Consider the following 20,219-nt stretch of genomic DNA (forward strand, 5'->3'; position numbering starts at 1 on the left):
TACTACTATACTTCAACACTAAAATCACTCCAAATCAAAACATCAAGAAAAAAAAACTAAACATGATATAGTGCTCAGTTCTCTAAAAAGCTGTTTTATTCATCACTGCAGATTAAACATAACAGTCTCAGTAAAGTGATTTTTCACCAAACAATGTACAAAAAACTGAGAGGTTGGAGTCCACAGTAGGCAGCATGCTGAAGGAGCACTGAGAGAATAAGTAAACTGTATAATCCACATCATCTCACAGTATCAGGACTACAGGCCAAACCTGTACTTTTTGCAGCTTAATAAGCTCCACAGAACATATTTACATGTGTACATGTTTGAATGCTGTTGAAAGTAAAATCTCCTTTTGCATTCCACAGTGAGCAGGTAAGGGTTCAGTGTCCTGCGCATGTGCGCCCGATGGCTGCTACAGAGATCAGGTCTGAAACCGGTCTGTTCTATGGGGTCCGTTTGTTTGACTCCATAGGATGTGAAAATCCAGAACATGACCTTTTGAAAATACACAAATAATGTAAACTCAAATGTACAAGTTCTCATTTCAGGTTTTGGTTCTCCTCTTCAAGCTGCATTCAAATATGTTTTTATGACTAAGTATCCAGACCATGTAGCCTAACCTCTGCACAGCTGAGGCAGAAAGTGTGTGACGTAAACTTAAAAACAGTGGGAAACAATTTGACTTCAACAGATGGATGATTTGACCAGAAATATCATCAATGCATCAGAAAGTCGCCGCTCTGGCAGTTCTAAATGAATGTGTACGTTTGTACTTTGAAATGAAAGTCGGTCAGTAACCCCGCAGGCTGCAGGCTGAGGTCACTCTGCCGCAGCTCAGCTCACTCTGGCTTGCTGCTTGCACACAAAGTCCGCCACCAACTCGAACTCGTTGTGTCCGAGCCACAGCTCCGGGAGCTCCTTCACACGGTCCAAACCGAACTCTAGCACCAGACCCATCAGAACCTCCTCGTCCACCAGATCAGAGTCTATTCCGGGGACGTGGTCCTGTTGTGGCGCCGGAGGCCACCCGGGCGCACCGAAGTGCGCCGGGTCGCTGTCGTCTCCAAACCGCTCCGGGTCGCTGTCAGTTTGTGGCTCGTGCATGTGACTCGGATGACGGGACGCGGGTTGCCCGTTACGAAACTGCGTGTTGAGTTTCTGCAGGTGCCTGCTGGCCGACAGCTGTCCCGGGGAAGCCGCGGAGCAGCTGGGGCCTGGAAAGTGGGAATAGATGCGCGCTCCGTGACGCACCACGTTACTGTCAACGTTCCCAATGTTCACATGCGCGCTCCCGACTGAATGCGCAACATCGGCCACTCCAAGGTGCCCCACTGCGAGTCCGTCACGGTCGAGCTGCAGCGGCTGCCGGAGGTGACGCGAGGCTGAGATCTGCCTCATGCCCAGGTTTCTGTGCGCTGGGTCGCGGTAGGCGGCGTGGTTCATCACGGCCATCACGGGCTCCATCAGCTGTTATTCAAGATCTGAGAGCAGACCTGAAGTGACGTTCACTGCCATACTGGGAGAAGGGCACGGTCATTTGTCTTGCTCTCGGGAAACACACAACACACATCAGCAGCCCCATAAAATACCGTCTCTGCTGCAGGAATACAATGCACAACACAGTCCGCCGCAGAATGGATTCACAACACAAGCTGTGTTATATGATATGGGAACCACATAACGCACCATCTAAAATAAAATGACTGCTGTCACGTATTTGTATACATGATACAGACTTGACTAATTTGAAATAGGCTTCACACGCATGCTCACAATAGGCAGTGTCAAATAATTTCAAATCTATGCGCATATGAAGCACAGACAGACAATTTATCATATTTCAAAAATAATTATTTGTCCTGTAAGAAACCGATACCCACCGTCCGAAAACAAAGTTGCCCACGTGTCCTCTAAAAGTCGCATTGCCTTGGAAACGGACAGCGAGTCTTCTTCGTGTGCGCTTTTACGCGCCAGCCTCGCTGCTTCGCTCGCTGCGCACCAGGCAGCTGTCCCTCCAGTCCTCTGAGGCCGGTGTTGTGAAACTAGCCCGCTTCCGACTCCCCCGAGGCGTCTGTTCGATATTACGCATGCGTTTTGATCGCATTTTTTATTTTTTTATTTTTTGAATCCCAAAGAGCTCGAGCTCCGTTTGACGCTCTGACGTCTGGAGATGATGCGTGCAGCCAGCCGGGTGCAGCTTCCCTGATCCGGACCCAGTGAAGAGCGGGGAGGGAGGGGGAGCTTCGCAGTGGACGCCAGTGTGGGAGCAGGATCACCTGGATCAACAGCTTTAAAAGAATGATATGAAGCCAGCAGTGCAGACCTAATAAAACCATTGAGTGGCTGGGCTCAACTCACATTCAGAACACTTAAAGCCACGTTTGGTGCGCAGTTCAAATTCACAAGTAACTATTTCTTGGATGTTTTCTTTGGAGACAGAAAGTGACTCTTGTCCCAGCTGTAGAGACATGGATTTTGTTACATGGGGGTTTTTAAAAGTCCCAGACTTGAGACCGACCTTCAGTCATTATCTCTCCCTCTCTGAGCAGCAGTTACCTTCTTCTCTCCAGTTCAGACTTGATAGCTTCATGTCTGAAGCTGCAATCATTCCCGCACTGCTCCTCCTCCACTGCTCTTCTCTCTCCTTACTCCCGGTACTTCCTCCACCCTTACCTGACTCCCTGCCTGTGTCTCTTGGCATTTCCACAGTGACAGACACAAATAGCTTTAAGAGGAAAACCGTTGAAAAATGCTTCAACTCTCATGAATCCCAAATGGCTGAGTATCCTCACAGTACATCTCACCTGCTGAACTGTGACAGACAGAGACTGTATCACAGACTGGCTGTCGATCGTTTTACTGCAGATGTTCGGGTTAGGGGTTAAGGTTTTCTTGAAGTCGGCTATGTTGTGCTTCTTCTGACCAGGCTGCTGTAACCCACATATTCTCACACTCATATTCCTTCTATAAGCATGTTTTACAGTTGGAGTTGGCACATTGATATAAAACTTTTATATATTGAGCATTTTTCATCAGTGCGTCTCAACAAGCAGCCTGAAATGCTGCGAACAATAACGCTGCTGATAAAACAGGTCTGGTGTTTCTTTCTGTTAACTGGTCTAAATCACTGCTAACATTATATTCAGTTTATTTACAATAAAGACCAAATGTAAATGAAACACATTTAAGACCCCATTCTATCTTATGAGGGATGAATTTATCATGCAGACTCTGAGACTATGTGGACACTGGCTATGCTGGCTGGCTAACATTTGCCACCAGACTAGCTGGATATGGCGGCAACACTCGGCCTTGCTGCCAGTTTTTCCCAGTTGCCACTCTCGGTATTGCAAAGGAAAAATCCCCTACGGCCCAAAAAGCATTTTCCCCATAGACCTCCATTATCAAAGAGACGTCTGTAAAACTAGGCCAGCTCCAACTGGAAACAAGGTCAATTATGACTCTTTCTATTATGAATTTTTAATCCACGGAGGTTTCATGTTTGTAAAACTTTGCCAGAGCCTAGAAAAGTTAAAGTCTGCGGGCGGAGCGGGAACGCTGCAGCGTGCCTGCACAAGCCCCCGGGAACAGTGTGTGTCCGGTGTAGTGGCCGCACAGGGTATCGCAACTTCCGCATTCATCACACGATGCACACAGGCCCGAAAAGCGTTTTCCCCAGACTCAAAAGACTCTGAAAAGAATATGATCCGTTCGGTCCAGTAACGTCTGGATTGATGTTTTTGCCCCAAAAATGGCTTCAAATGATTAATTGATTATCAAAGTAATTGCTGATCATCAACTAAGCGATGAATCGTTGGAGCTCTAATTGATATCTTGCCTAAATCTGTTATTTAACTCAACGCTGCAAACAGGACACGAGAGACTTGACCTATATTTGTTTTGTTAGCCACACTTCATCTAATTAGAGTCCCGGTGAAATCAGAATAAAACCTTGTGATCCCCACGGTGATGTTTGGTCATGGAGCAGCAAGTGTCTTCTTGTTTTAATAGTAAGTTTGGAATCCCCAAACATTATTAAATTTCAGGTGCAGATTAGAGAGCAGCATGGCTCAGTTCACACACTCGCTGTGTTTAGTGAGTTGGTGTCTTTACTGGTATAATTTAAGTGTTAAGCAGCTTAAAATGTGAACATTGTAAAACCACTTCTCCTCCTCTGTCCCTTTCACTTTCTGTCCTTCCTCCCTCTGCCATTACCCCCCCCCTTGCCTCATCTCCCCCTCGTCGCCACGGTAACAGTGATGAAGACGAATGACAAATGCTTGCCGCTGTAACGGAAACTTGCTCGATGATTCATTGGGTCCACCATCATTATCGTCACCCAGCTGGTCAGCTGGAGTGTGTGTGTGTGTGTGTTCTCTGGCCAGCTGCCCTTCTGTACTGCGCTAACATTGCCTGGTGGTAACTTTACCTTTTTTTTCATACATTTGAAATGATTTATGAGAAACTACACGACACACAGACGCTTACATAATGTTTTTTAAGTAAAAATGTTCTTGCAGATATGAACTCTGCAGGCTCGGTTGGTTTTCGTTATTATGCATTAGAGTAGAGAGGATTTAGAATTCTTCTTGACGTACGTCATCGCGGGTTGATTCGTGTCAGAGCTCCAGGAAAGCAGTCATTTTATCACAGGCACTCCCCGTATCGGCACATCCTGAATACTCTATCTTTCTGTCTGTTTAGTTTTTTATCATAATGAGGAAATGTTGTTAATGAGCATATTTGCCAAGTCACAATGTTCATCCAGAACATATCTACAGAATTCAATGACAACATTTTAATTTGTTGTCTTACAATATCTGCTTGTTCATTATGGTTGCTGTATGTGTAGGCACTCAAACAACTTGGTTAAGCTTTGGGAAATATCTGTCTGTCTGTCTGTCACAGGTGGAGGTCTGGAAAATGTTTTGAAAGGAAGTTAAATGTTCCAGTCAGCAGAGAAACATTAAACTGTAAAATCTGAACAATAAATTTAAATAGATTAATGAAAGATGAGATAGAGAGGTGCATATTGTCGGCTAAAAATGATATGCTTTGTCTCTCTAACGTACAGCCTTGCCCGCACACAGATCAGATGGGAGTGTGTGATTCTGGCTAGGCTCCAGGCTCAGTTCTTGGGAAGCAGCTGTGAAGTTTGATGACCAGCAGATGGTTGGGATGCAGGCTCTGCTAGTCCACTAATTTATGCAACTTAAGTACTGTGTGTGCATGCGGTAAAGGCCACCCGAGGTTACGTCTGCATCAAGAAGCATTAGTAATTCCTCCCTCCAGTAATTAGTCCTGTCAGCTGCAATCAAAAGCTCTAATAAGGCCAGAAAACGGCAAGTTGATTATTTGATGGATTGCAATTAAATTCTGTACAGACTTTGGTGATCCCCCTAACTTTTTCCACTAGTGCCACCAACAGGTTAACATTTTTAGTTCGGAGTGAAATGTTTCAACAGCTAGAAAGTGCAAATAATGTGGAAGAAAGTCTATGCATGATTAAATGTGGGCACTGAATAAATTTTAAGTGTAAATTTTACTGTAAGCGCTGTGAAGGCGAAGTATCAGTTGACGTGAAAGTGCTGAAGGGAGTTGAAATTTTTGAAGTGAGAGGAAGTTGTTGTTAAAATTGTGACAACCTGAAACCTAAAGGGTTTGAAGTGTCATTTGAAGTGTAAGCATTAAAAGAAGATGATGTGTCGGTTGAAGTCTAATCACTGAAGGCAGACTTTCAGTTTAATAATAAGAGATGAAAGCTGCAACTGTCAGTTTATGTCAAGTCCATTTTATTTATATATCCCAGTATCACATATCACAAATTTGCCTCAAGGGGCTTTACAGCTTGTTTTTTGTTTTTTTGAAATATTGAAGAGGTAGAGGGTGTGACATCAACTTAAACCTGCATTAACAGATTATTTTTGGCCAATTGTTTTCAGCTGAAACAAGTGAACACAACGTTAACATATCTTCACCTTTTTAAGTTGATATGTTGAACTTATTAGCAATCAGTTGCTTATTTCCACCTCCAGCAGCTACAGAGCGACATGACGCTTCATCAGGAGGCGTGTCAGAGTTACATGCCGCTTCATCAGGAGGCGTGTCAGAGTCACATGACGCTTCATCAGGAGGCGTGTCAGAGTCACATGACGCTTCATCAGGAGGCGTGTCTGTGTCTCCTGATGGACGTCGGTCCGGTCTTCTCTCTGTCAGCTCTGTGTTTGGTCTCCAGCAGCTGCTGAGGGAAACATCTGGCTCTTTAGCAGCTAGATGCTCCGCTATGTTCAGCAGCTGGACTCTGACTGCGTCTGGCTGCTGTCTGCTGCTGAGCAGCTCGAGTTCAGAGGCTTTTTACAGCTTCTTCTCTGAAAACGATGCTCTGAGAGTGAACCAAGGACCTGCAGAATCAGGTGATAATTCTAACGGCGCTCACATTGTCACATTGTTTTCACATCGTCATTTCAAACATTATTATAAACATATTTGATAATAGCCAGTTTAATGTGTGCATTGTGATTACCAATTAATTATGGCCAAAAATAAGAACAAAGTTGTGTAAAACCAGAATGTTCCTTTAATATGTTGCTCTGATACTTTTCTCTAGAAGCTTTCTTTCCTCTTTCTGCATAGAGGCCCCACAAGTAAGCATGTTTATGTCTAAGGGGCAGATACATAACCCTATAATATTCACTCAATGGAAAAATCATTGAATTTACAGCCCAAAGTAATTTGCAGCACTTAGATGAGCTTTTTTTTTCTTTAGAAATACAGTGCAATAAAAATGTTGACATGCAGTTAAACACAACGATGAAAAAATAATACAGATTACAATGAATGTAGCGTTAAACTAGATTAAGTCCAATGGTCCATGGTTACGTGCTTGATTGCCTGAGAAACTGGATTTAAAATGCTCGCAGTTATGATCCAGTTTGAGTTCTGTGTGTAAGGAGTTCCACAAAAAGCCTGTTTCCATTGCAGGAACCCAATGACCTACAAGCTGGAGCTGCCTGTGCTTTTAACTCTGAGGCTTTTGATCACCTGAGCACAGAAAACAGTTTGAAAAAAGTAGATGAGGAAGGTGGGGGGGTTAAATAGTCAGCTGTTACTTCCATGGTTCCAATGTTCTTCTGTGCTTAATGAGAATTCAAGGATGAAATAAGTGTGACAACGTTCAGGTTATTTAATTCCCCAGCTGCGAGGTTTTAGTGTTTTCCAATTTTCAAGTCAATCAATATGCTAATTTGTCAGTGCTCGCCAGCATCAGTAAACGCACAAACACTCAGCTGTAGTAAGAAACAGGAAAGTTACTGCCAGGACAGTGTTTATAACCAACCCCCGTCCTCTTGTCTCTGCAGGAAGTAAGACAGGCAGAGAAAAAGACCTTATGTCATTAATTTGTCTTGAATGTGAATCCATAATGTTAATTGCAACATATATAGTTCATGTGACTCTGCACACTTGTTCATGAACACCATTTATATACAGTAATCGTGAATTAGGCCGCGGTTTGATTTGTTTCTGTTATATTTAGTTTTCCTTCAGGATCAGAGTGGTTTGGTTGTTTCAGACCCTGTTTCAGTAGCTGACTTTCCTTCAGCCTGTTTCCAGACCCCTGAATGGCCAAGCACATCACTGATGATGATCAGCGTTTTAAAATGGCTTGTTGTTGTGTTCATTGGTGTCTGTTTTGGAGAGACAGTCAACCAATCAGAGCTTTGTGGGTGGGATTAAGAATGGGGACGTTATTTTCCCACATAGCTAGTTACCTAGCTGCACCCATGAACACCGGCAGCAGAAAAGTGGTGAGATGTTTGCAGCTGTACAGGCTGAAATAACAACTTTTAGATCGACCTGTTTGTTTGATCAATGTGAAATTGTGAAAAAAGTTCACATTTGGGTCTGTCTCATAGACAGTCCCGGATGTTTCCTACTCAAAAGTTCAAACAAGCGGCTGTGCGCTCTTTTCTCTTGGAAAACAGATGTAATGTTTAAAAACAAATTTCTGATAAAGCATAAATCTCAACGTTGTGCGGCTTGTCCAAGTAGGTTTTCTTAGAGAATGCACTGCCACAGAACACCCGGCCCGAACGGAGCAGGAATGGGTGGAATCAGCTCTCATTCAAAATGTCGCTTTCATTCATCCTTTAGTTCAAACGGGAGCGAATTAAAAAGCAGATGACCTTTGCTATTACTAAAAAAAAAAAAGTTTTAACCACAAGTGGACAGCTCTACTGCTTGATCCCAAAGTCACCTTAAGCGTGAAGAGCTGTATAAAAGTTTATTGTTAAGCCACAGTCACAGTCAGATGTTCCCAATGTTGTAAAGTGTGTCTGCAAATGTGTCCTGAAGCACTGATTCACCACTGACTCGCCTGAAATTAACAAAGCTCCACAGCGCAGATGGTTCGCCTTTGCCAAACAACTCGGAGAGTTTGAAGTCTATCCATCTGTCGTCCACTTTCCCCCTCAGTGTCTCTCATGTCGCACCAACTCCCCACACGGCTTCAACCCTAAAAAAGACACTTTCTTCTTTCCTGACAGAACAGTTTGACACACTGAAGACTGGATGACTGCAGGCTGAACAGAATCACTGCTGAGCTTTCTGAGCTGACGTAGATCTCATTATAGACACTCTTCCCAGTTATGCAATATAGTAAGTAATGAATAAGGTGATTATCATTAGTGTGAATCAGCAGGACGCCTCAGAAGGCCATGGTTTAAAGGGAGAGGTCCTGACTTCCTTATCTTCACACCATGTGTGATATCTAAATAGGTAAATCTCACTACTTATTGCTGTAAAGGTCACATATCTCAGCTGTCCAGCAAAATGACACACATTATAAGGCTTTTCACATGTCTTCATTATATGCACTTCTTTCTTGTAATGTATATTGTGTATTTCCAACATGTCAACTTTTTATGTACAAAGAAAAACTTGGTTGTTTTGAGATTGGAGACAACAGATTTGAGATAATCAAATGGATGTTATGACCTTAAGAAGTAGAAGACATGTCTGAACCCACTGGGAAGCATGAAATCCTTCAAATTATCTGCAAACTTAAAAATCACCAAATTCAGAGAGAAATGGTTTTCACTGGACAGCGCCAATATACAAATGATCTAATTATAGGAAAAATTGGGGGTGGGTTATTTAATATTTAAGTGATATAAAACTGGAAGATACAATTTAATAAGAGAAAGTGAGAGGAGGTAGAAGCAGCCGGTCCTGGTTCCAGGAAGGACGTAAAGGACCAGAGGACAGATGAAGCAACAGCGGCCTCTTATTTTAAGATTTTGCGTACCTTCTTGTAAAACTTGCGTTGACCTGTAGCGTGTAAAGTTGTAACAGCAATACAGTGATACTCATAGTATGTTATGTCCCCGAAACGCTAATTTGAAAAAAAGAACCCAGCAGATGTAAAAGAAACTCAAGGCAATATAAAAAGATAACATACAGAAATAGGATCTTACAGAGAATAAAACTAAATAAAATAGATCAAAATGAAGCTAAAATAATTAAAGAAAAATTAAACAGTAGAATAAAAATCACAGCACAGCTACGGTGCAAGATATGAATAAATAGTCCCATGTCTGACTTGGAGTGGCAAAGTCTTCAGCCCTGATGCAAAAGAACAGAGTTGGAGCAGACGTCCGGCTTTCTGGGAGTTTGTTCCAGATATGTGGAGCATAAAAACCGAACGCTGCCCCTGGACGGTTCATAACGGAGCAGCAGATCAGAAATGTATTTTGGTCCTAAACCATTACTGCGCTTTATAAACTAACTAGTATTTTAAAATCAATTCTTCGACACGCAGGAAGCCAGTGTAAAGATCAGAATCGGCTGCAGCTGTCTGATCTCAGAGCTGCAAAGACAGCGTTCCAGTAGTCGAGCCTACTGACGATAAACACATGGACACGTTCTTCTAAATCCTGCCGAGACATAAATTCTTGATGTATTCTTAAAGAAAGTGGACTGTCATACAAACTCAGTCAAGGCAAAATGAGCCCCTTTCTTGCTTCAAAGTGTCCACAGCGTCATCTGGATGGAGACAAACGTTCTAGTTCTAATAAAAATGATCGCAAGTACTAGTAGTATGAATAGTAGGAGTACCTCCACAGCACCTACAGTATGTAGTATTGTAATCTATTCATCCCATAAGTGTTACAATCAGTGGTGGTGTGACGTGTGTTCTGTCGGTGACCAGTTGGTGGCAGCAGTGAGCCGTCAGTTTGTTTCACTGTCTGATTCAAATTCCTGTGTGGACCCAGAAACTCAGCACAGCCCCATGTTCACCTGCAGAGTGTGTGTGTGTGTGTGTGTGTGTGTGTACTTGCTACATAGTGAGGACTGAAACACGGTTTTTACCTACAGAGGGAGGACATTTTGGCCGGTCCTCACGGTTGGTTTTAAGGGTTAGGTTAGAATTAGGTAGGTGAGGGTTAGGCATTTAGTTTTGATGGTTAGGGTAAGGGGCTAAGGACTGCATTATGACAATGATGGTCCTCACAAAGATAGAAGTACAAGGATGTGTGAGAGAGATTGGCAACACATTCATTTTTGCTCTGTCACTCTGCTTTTCTGTTTGACACACACACACACACACACACACACACACACACACACACACTCTATCTCCACCTTGGTTGTGCAGACTGCCGCAACACACTGTATTTCAATGTGTCTCTCTTACATCTGAACTCTTACACACTCAGATACAACACACACACACACACACACACTCACACGCTGCCTTCATTCAGACCTTTGGACTCAATAGATCTTCAATAGACTTTAATAAGATTAAAGAGTCAAAACTAACAATCACTGTAAAAACCTCCATCGATACCTTGGAGAACCCCGTGTGACTCCCCTGTGGTTGTAATCCCCTGAGAGTGCACTTTTTATAAAGTGTGGTGATAAAGCTGAAATGTTCAAACTAAAAGGCTCAAACAAAAACATCCAGTGAAGGTTCGTGGAAAAACCTCAGTACAACACACGATGGGTTTTTAGAAGTCCATAATGAAGACGTTCCTCAGAGAACCTACTCGGTTCTCCTGCTGGTCACATCTAAAAGCCACTTTTTTTGCACATAATTGTTATCGTCCATAACTTTCATTTTGAGCAAATAGTAAAAGCAAATCAGTGGAAGGTATTTTCATGAGGGACTGATTCTCCGGAGAAGCTGCTTAGCTAACTTTTCACCCAGCATCTTCACCCAGTCGAATGGGAGACTGTTGTTTGAGTCTGGGGTTCGTTTCCCTCAACAATAGTCAACGTTGATTGTTTTAAGGAAGTATTTATTCTAACCCAAACCAAACGGCGTCACCTGAAATGTTTCTCAGCAAGCTTTATTTTGAAAGTCTAACCAGACGTTGCATAGTTATTATGGCTAACTCGACCAAAAAACCCCAAAAAACAAAACGGCGGTGCAGGCACGAAAGATAGCTCCACTTGAAATACATTAGTGTGAAAGTCGTGCTGAGTGTCCCGAAAAAAATGTCTGAGATCTGCCAGCTGAAAGCAGGTAAATATGGAGGACGTGTTCATTAACAGCAGATTAGAAAACAGGGAGACGTCTTATAAAACATGATCAAATAAACTTAGAAAACGTGGAATTAGAAGTAAAGGCCCGTCTCTTGAAAAATGAAAGTCTGGATATCCGTGCAGTTGAGGTAAAGAAACGAACACAAACTCCGTACAGCGCTCCCAGACGATACAGTCTATACTGTGCTTTGCTTCGTGCTGTGCTGCGAGCACCTCTGTGTATCCGGCATGCGATATGGTTGACATATGAAGCGTGTCATTTGATGTACCCCAACTCGTGTGTTTTGGACTTTATCCTGCATGACATGAACATTTCATGTCTTCCTGTGTCGGCACTAAATGTTGCCGGTGACTGTTATTTGTTAGTTATTTAAAAAGACAAACAAAAAAAAAAAAACGGATGGAGAAATCCCACCTGAACTACCGTGAGGGATTCAAGTCGGACCAAAGCAATCAAATATTTCAAACATTTTCTGTGAAAAGTGGAAAGAAACAGCCGTTTTTACTTCCTGCTCAGGTATTGACTGCGCTGCTGCTCTCTGTTAGCTGGGATTAACCCATCAGCACCACTGTGACGAGCTTTCCGAGCGAAAGCACTCTGATCTTGTCTCAAGGTAAAAGTCACTCAGCAGATCCCCATCTAAGCCCTCTGTGATCTTGTTTCAAAATAAAAGCCCCCTGGAGTAAGCGGTGGTTAAAAGGGCCGTCTGATGCTCTCTGTGAGCAGGCTTCATCTGAACTCAATAACCAGGCCTGCTGCGTTCTTCTTCTGTCGCTCTCACGGATTCTCGTCACTCCTGTTTTGTCTTTCATCTTTTCTATCTGACTTTCTCTTTTACTTTTCTTTCATTTGCTCTTTCCTCCTTTTTTCTTTTCATATTTTCTGTGTCTCTCCCCTTCTCCATTTCCTCCTTTCACTTGTCTCTCTGTATTCTTTTATTCCATCGTTTTCATTTTCTTCCTCTTTTTAACCCTGCCTTGCTTCCTCTGTCTTTCTTCTTTCTTTCTATTTTACCTCTTCCTATCTTCCCTTTTTCTTCCTTTCATCCTGTTTCTTTCTTTCCTCTTTCTTCCTTCCTCCATCCTCCTCCCTTCCTGCCCTCTTTCTTACATCCTATTTCCCTCTTTCTTCCTTCCCTTTTCCCTCTTACTTTTAAAAATTATCCTTTTTTCCTTCCTTCTCTATTTCTTGCTTACTTTCCCTCTCTCTATATCCTCCTCCCTCCTTTCCTTCCTTCCTACCTACCTCTATGCTTTTTCCCTTACTTCCTTCCTCCATTTATTCTCTCCTTTTCCCTCCCTCCTTCCTCTCTTCCATGCTTTTACTTTTTTCGTCCATCCTTATCTTTCTATTCTCTGTCACTGCTCTCTCTATACATCTTTACTTTCCTGCATGTCACAAACGGTCTCCCTCTCTTTACTTCTTTGTTTCGTTGCCCTCTACTATCCAACTGGTCCTCTGCCAGCAACTTCCTCTTCTTCCTCCTCTTCCTCCCTACATTATCTTGTGTTTCATCCATAGGAGGGATACTGGAATGGAATGTACTCTGTAATAACACACACTGGATTTCTTTCCTTCTGTAGCTGTGTGATCCTGTGGCGAAAAAGGCCTTTCAGAATTGTTCACCTTTCACTTTGAGCATTAAAACTCGGGGAAATGTGTGGAGATTCTTTCAGGCTGCTGAGGTGATAACATGTTTCTGTCTGCCTTGGACGTTTTGGGGAGTTTCTTCAGACTGCAATCGTCTCGTTCACATTTTCATTTTCTTTGTCTGTTTTCTCATTTTCTTTCTCAGAGTGTCCACAGAAAAATGGCAGCAGGTGTGGATGAGATGTTTGCAGCTGTGCAGGCTGCTGTAAGTCGACTTACAGAAATACCAACTGCACACTACTACTGCAGTTTCCGTGCCGACTGAAACTGATGTCGGCAAGACAAATCGCTCACTACACACTGGTTCGGGCAAAATAACCTCTCCCAAACAAAATTAAAAACCAGCCAAGATGAACATGTTAGCCTGATACTCAGACTGAAGTTTCGTTTCACGTCATAATTCAGTCTGACTGTTTCTCAGGAGATGATGAGGTCAGCTCCTGCTTGTGGGCAGCGCCTGGCAGTTTACCTGTGGAGGACACAGTCAACGTCTTCCTCCTTCCGTGTATTGTCTCCTCTGACTGAGAGCAACAGGATGTTGGCCAGCCTCTTCCACCTCTTCTATGCTAACGTTGTTCAGGGCACAGCACTCGGTGCCGACCTGACCTTCTTGGTGGGCTCTTTACTTGAATCAACCACACATTCAAAATCCAAACTGTTATTCTTTCCCCTTTGCAAAATCTCAAAACTTAATTTGGTGTTTGGTGCATGAAAGACTCCCAGGCTCAATAGTTTATATTTTTCTTGTTGTCTCTTGATTCTTTTCTAGTTAGTCTGACAGGGGAAAGCGTTATGAAATGCAGAGATAGTGATAGAAAAAGGGGAAACCTATTATTCTATTTCTGTGTTTGAATGTCTCTCTCAAACTCCCCTCTTCTCTATTTGTCTATCTCCTTCTCCTGGAGACTAATAAGCACTTGTAGCTATCTATTATCAATTGTGTGTGTGTGTGTGTGTGTGCGTGGCATCTGAATGGGTTGGTTTGCACAAGTGAAGCAGTGCAGATATTTTATGATGAAAGGTACTGCAGCGCAGTAGATTATGAAATAGCATCAGAGCTGCCTTGTAGTAAACACTGAGACAGAGAGAAACAGACAGTGAAGACAGAAAGATGAGAAAACAAGAGAAAAAGACAAGACAAACAGATATTAATCCTAGAAAACACATGGTTACCTTTCGAGAAACATGAGAAATCAATAGAATCTCAACATGTCAAAAAAAACATTACACTAAAAAGGTAAACGACATACTCTACACATCTCCACTGAGCTTACCTCTTATTCTTCGCTGCATCATGTCCGAAGACGCAGGTTTACCAAACGAATCCTCTCCCATTTGTGTACAAAGCACAGTTTCGGTTCCAGTGTTCAAAGGAATTCTTCGCCACGCAGTTCCTCAGTGGATACTCGTCTGCAGCTGGTCTGAAGACTAAGACGCTATTTGACGATCCGAAAGCGCCTCATTTGAAGCTTACGATGCCTTGAGGTGTAGAGGTCGAGATGGTGAATGGGCACGTAGCGAATCCGACTTTCACTCGGTGGACCAGTCTGCTGTCACAATCTAAAAGTTAATGTTTCCCTTTTGAAACCGTAAATATGATCTTTGTCAAAAACATACCCAAGTGTTTTAGTTGCCCAACCTTAACCACAGGATAGCTGTAGTTCATTCACCATAACCACAATCTTATCCATAGCTGCCATGCACAAATACTGAAGAACGTTGGCTTTGAGGAAGGAGATAGATGACCGAGAATCAAACGAGAGGAAATGTAAAGAGACAATGAATGAAAGAGAATTAAGTGAGAAATGTCTAAAACAATTTAGTGAACTTGTTATAGATGAGAGAAGAACATGAGAGAGAGAGAGAAAGACAAGGGCAGACAAACCAAGAGAAAATGAATGACGAGAGAGACGGAGGACACGTCGTCTTCAGAGGGCTGAGCCAGGACCATCTAATCAGCAGTAATACAATTTGACCCATTCAGTGGTTTGATTAAGGAGCCATTAGCAGAAGCAATCAAAGAAAAGCAACAGTGTGGATGTTCCTCCACAGCTCTGCTGACTTCACTTCAGTAATGGATTATTTTAACATGATTTCATCAATAGCCATTTCCAGAAACACGAGTGCGGACGCAATCCAGCACTAGCTGTTCCCTAACCCTGGAACAGTTAGTGCCTTGCTCTACCAAACGGGGAATTGAACCCCTAACCATCGTTCTTCAGTGAGGACTGTGTTTAACAAGAAACGTCATGGCCAGAGGAGAAATGTGCAGCTGAAAAGCACAGAAAACCACCAATCAAAAGGTTCACTTCAATCACTGAATTTCATATTAACAATGGATCAAATGACTGTGTGTAATGTGAAAGGGTCGCTCATAGTGACAAATCCACACAGAAATATCGCCCCACTGTAGTTCCCCTCATCTCTGTTTTGTTTTATAATAGGTTTCCCCTTTTTCTATCACTATCTCTGCATTTCATAACGCTTTCCCCTGTCAGACTAACTAGAAAAGAATCAAGAGACAACAAGAAAAATATAAACTATTGAGCCTGGGAGTCTTTCATGCACCAAACACCAAATTAAGTTTTGAGATTTTGCAAAGGGGAAAGAATAACAGTTTGGATTTTGAATGTGTGGTTGATTCAAGTAAAGAGCCCACCAAGAAGGTCAGGTCGGCACCGAGTGCTGTGCCCTGAACAACGTTAGCATAGAAGAGGTGGAAGAGGCTGGCCAACATCCTGTTGCTCTCAGTCAGAGGAGACAATACACGGAAGGAGGAAGACGTTGACTGTGTCCTCCACAGGTAAACTGCCAGGCGTTGCCCACAAGCAGGAGCTGACCTCATCATCTCCTGAGAAACAGACTGAATTATGACGTGAAACGAAACTTCAGTCTGAGTATCAGGCTAACATGTTCATCTTGGCTGGTTTTTTTTTTTGTTTGGGAGAGGTTATTTTGCCCGAACCAGTGTGTAGTGAGTGATTTGTCTTGCCGACATCAGTTTCAGTCGGCACGGAAACTGCAGTAGTAGTGTGCAGTTGGTATTTCTGTAAGTCGACTTACAGCAGCCTGCACAGCTGCAAACATCTCATCCACACCTGCCGCCATTTTTCTGTGGACACTCTGAGAAAGAAAATGAGAAAACAGACAAAGAAAATGAAAATGTGAACGAGACGATTGCAGTCTGAAGAAACTCCCCAAAACGTCCAAGGCAGACAGAAACATGTTATCACCTCAGCAGCCTGAAAGAATCTCCACACATTTCCCCGAGTTTTAATGCTCAAAGTGAAAGGTGAACAATTCTGAAAGGCCTTTTTCGCCACAGGATCACACAGCTACAGAAGGAAAGAAATCCAGTGTGTGTTATTACAGAGTACATTCCATTCCAGTATCCCTCCTATGGATGAAACACGAGATAATGTAGGGAGGAAGAGGAGGAAGAAGAGGAAGTTGCTGGCAGAGGACCAGTTGGATAGTAGAGGGCAACGAAACAAAGAAGTAAAGAGAGGGAGACCGTTTGTGACATGCAGGAAAGTAAAGATGTATAGAGAGAGCAGTGACAGGGAATAGAAAGATAAGGATGGACGAAAAAAGTAAAAGCATGGAAGAGAGGTAGGAGGGAGGGAAGAGGAGAGAAAAAATGGAGGAAGGAAGTAAGAGGGAAAAAGCATAGAGGTAGGTAGGTAGGAAGGAAAGGAGGGAGGAGGATATAGAGAGAGGGAAAGGTCTAGTGTGGACTCTTTATTGAAAGAGTAACTCTTTGGGCCCTTTGGCTGTCAGCCTGCAGGTCACTGCAGAGTTTTTAATGATATTTCTAAAATAAAATACTTGGCAGAAGTTTTAACAGTAACTGATTTTTGAAGTTTTGGGGATTTTGAAACTGATGAAGTTTTGGAGAGTGTGTACTTTTTGTCGTCTAATCCTCTCACATAAAGACGGCCTGGTGACTCTGTTTTAATTTACTAAGCAGCTGCTTGTCTTTTTTACATTTTATTTTGCATCTTTCTGAATATTTATAGGCTGTTTTATCAGTGGGGATAGGTATAAAGAGACTCTGTCTGCCCATAGTGTTTTAAATCATTTCTATAGGGAAATACTGTAGGGGTAAATTAGTTAGGTGCTTTATCGTTGTGATAGCAGTTATGTGTGTGTGTGTGTGTGTTTTATCACAGGGCAGAAGTTTTAAGACTTGGTCTGTGAGTGTGTGATGTTGGTTAACTGATACCTGCACTTCAGTCAATTCATTACTGAACTCTCAGCCATGGTAGGGTCCTACTGTCACTGATCAGAGCTGGTCGGTTTTCAGCACTTGGCCTGTACTTGTTCCCAGAAGATCCCTGCGCTGTACCTCGACGCGCTTGACGTGACGCTGACCAATGTGTGTTGCCCTTTAGCCTTTCCGTCTTCAGTTATCTCTGTCTACTTTATTTTGACCACTTAAGATACTAAAAACAAACAGTTTTCTGCTAGTTCTGGAACAGAGTTTGTCGGCTGGTTAACTGAGGTAGTTTTAAAAGCACACTAGCATTAACTGGATCAGTTTGATGAAGCTGAATGACTCATCTCATCATCTTTACCGTACTGGAAGTATCCTTTGAACATCTTCAATACTTCGTAGAAAAGGTTTCAGTCGTAGTCATCTGTACACTGTTTTCAGAATCAAGACGTTTCGGCTCCCATCTGGAAGTCATTCTCAATTGTGAAAATGGTCTGAGAACTCAGAAATTTAAACTACTCTGTGTTGCTTAGGCCCCGCCCTCAGGGAGGAGTCTACCTGAGTGTCTGCTGTAACTAGGCAGGGTAAACAGCAGACAACCTTTTCTACGATTGAACACTCCTGGGCAAATGAGGGACTACACCGTCCTGTTTTGAAGGATCTTCAATACTTGCTAATATGAAAATAACGCACCATCTGAAGCACATCTTAATTGGACTGTAATGTTATTCACAGTCCCAGCTCACTGTAAGAACACGTCCTCTGCTATTTTCTTTTGATTCCTTTTGTTTTTAAAAGCAGGCTTAGCTAGTTACTGTTACTTGAAAAAGGGAACAGTACGTAATACATTTTTCTCGAGGCTCATACTGATCACAGAGAAGCAGAATGCGTTAGAAAGAGGAAAGAGAGGAAGAAATAAAGTGCTTCTGTCCCCTGCTGGATCACTTCCCTTCCTTCCCTCTTTATTTCTTCACATCTGTCTCACACCTTTTAATGTAGATTGTGGATGCAGGGCATTGTGCATGTCATGAGGGGGATGAATTCTCTCATTCTTCTTCCCTGCCTCAGAGGCCCCTTTGTCCCACTCCATCACCATGACTTTATTTTCTCCACAAAGCCGAAGTGTTAAATAAATTAGGAGCTGTGGTCTCTTGACAGATGTTAGCCAGCCCCTGGACTGCCGCGCTACAGTAAACCAACCTGTGCCATCTCGACTCCCCCACAGTGACTCATTAAACTTGGTTTATTGGGTTGGATTTACTTAAGCTTGGTATTGATTAGCCATTTAAAGTGGCAGTGGCTTGTGCCACATGACATTTAAAGCACCACTTAGTTTGTATATAAACACAGAATGTGTTTAAGGAGAGCGGCTATTTGACGGACACTCATCAGGTGGACACGATGACGTTGCTTTGCTATGTTAGCAATTTCAACTTGATAAGACCATAATATGTTAAACGTGTTATATTTAAACTGTACACTTTTAAACCTGAATAATGCAGCTTGACAGTGTTGTATATTATTATTATTATTATTATTATTATTAATAATAATAATAAAAATACTCTGCTTGGAGTAATAATTTGTGTCTGATATGGTTTTTATCTCTGCAAAAAAGTTCAATTTGTGTATGGTGTAAAGTTACTCTGAAGTCATCTGTAATCTGTCTGTCTCACTTTGATAAAAACAACACTAACCAACTAATCAGGGTGTAAACATTTTGTTACACAGCAGGTGCAGATCGGAGGTTTATTAAAAAGTACGAGTGCTCACCGTTTTGTGGAGAGGTTTTCAGATTTGGCATAAACAATAGAACAACAAGCCAAAAAGCGCAGCCAGCCTGACAGGCAGACACAGCTTTTTAATTAAACACAATCACATCCAGGCATTCAGGTCTGTCGTAATCCAGACAAACGTCAGCCCAACCTTCCTCCTCATTGTTGTATCTCTCTCTCTCCTGTTAATGGAGTGAATGTGTTCAGCCATTAAAAGTTTTCCATCATTGTGACGGCTTTCTGTCGTCTGGGATCAGAAGTGGCAGGTTTTAATATTAGTGAGGTGGGGGTGAATCCCTTAGCATCTCCACTAACACACATCAACACACAAGCAGAAGATGGAATAAGAGTGTAAAGCTCTGGCAGCAGCTCCGAGAGTCTGAATTATCAGAAATATGAGTGTTGTGCTTATTTTCTTATAAAGCTCCAAGGAGCACAATGTGTCGTGGAAACCTGCTTTGTATTTGAGTTCGCTTCTCATGTCATTCCTGAGCTATCAAGGTGGAATACTACTGGCCTCGTGCTATTGATTTTTACTTGTTTTTTTTCCTGATAATGCAGATATGGCATGAAACATGTCGCTTTGCTCTGGCAGGAAGTGCGATAACAGATTAGGCAGAAACCCAGACACTATTAAAAGTTTCTAAATGTAGAGCATTCACCACATAAATGTGCCACTTATTTTTTTTAAACAATGCTCCACCATACAGATGGATAAATGACTGCTATAGTAATTACAATCTATGTTAGTAACGTCCATCTATGCTAGTTTTGTGTAGCTGATGCATATAGTGGAAGATGATGGTTTAGGGTTGAATCACAGCTCTTGGTCGTTTGTGTATGTTTGTCGCGTGTCTTGACAAATGGTTCTTTTCGAGGGTTTTATCCTTGAATTTTTTTTTTCAAAAATATGGTGTGTAGCTTTGGGTCCTCACAAAGATAGAAATACAAGAACATATACTGTACACACAGGCTCATCTACCCACATGAGAAATTTCATCACCGTGTGTAAACACACACAGTGCCC

General features: G+C 42.5%; 1 protein-coding gene across 1 annotated transcript; it reads right to left on the minus strand.

Annotated features, from left to right (window-relative positions):
• Positions 1-74: 74 nt before the first annotated feature.
• cited2 (Cbp/p300-interacting transactivator, with Glu/Asp-rich carboxy-terminal domain, 2) lies at positions 75-2,769 on the minus strand. Its single transcript, XM_044169738.1, has 2 exons — positions 1,884-2,769; positions 75-1,519 (listed from the first exon to the last, which is right to left on the minus strand). The coding sequence occupies exon 2, from the start codon at positions 1,465-1,467 to the stop codon at positions 838-840; it is 630 nt and encodes a 209-aa protein (XP_044025673.1). The 5' UTR covers positions 1,468-1,519; positions 1,884-2,769; the 3' UTR covers positions 75-837.
• Between the last annotated feature and the right edge of the window lie 17,450 nt (positions 2,770-20,219).

The sequence above is a fragment of the Siniperca chuatsi genome, linkage group LG16 (genome assembly GCF_020085105.1).
Source record: "Siniperca chuatsi isolate FFG_IHB_CAS linkage group LG16, ASM2008510v1, whole genome shotgun sequence".
In the NCBI taxonomy this organism is placed as follows: Eukaryota; Metazoa; Chordata; class Actinopteri; order Centrarchiformes; family Sinipercidae; genus Siniperca; species Siniperca chuatsi.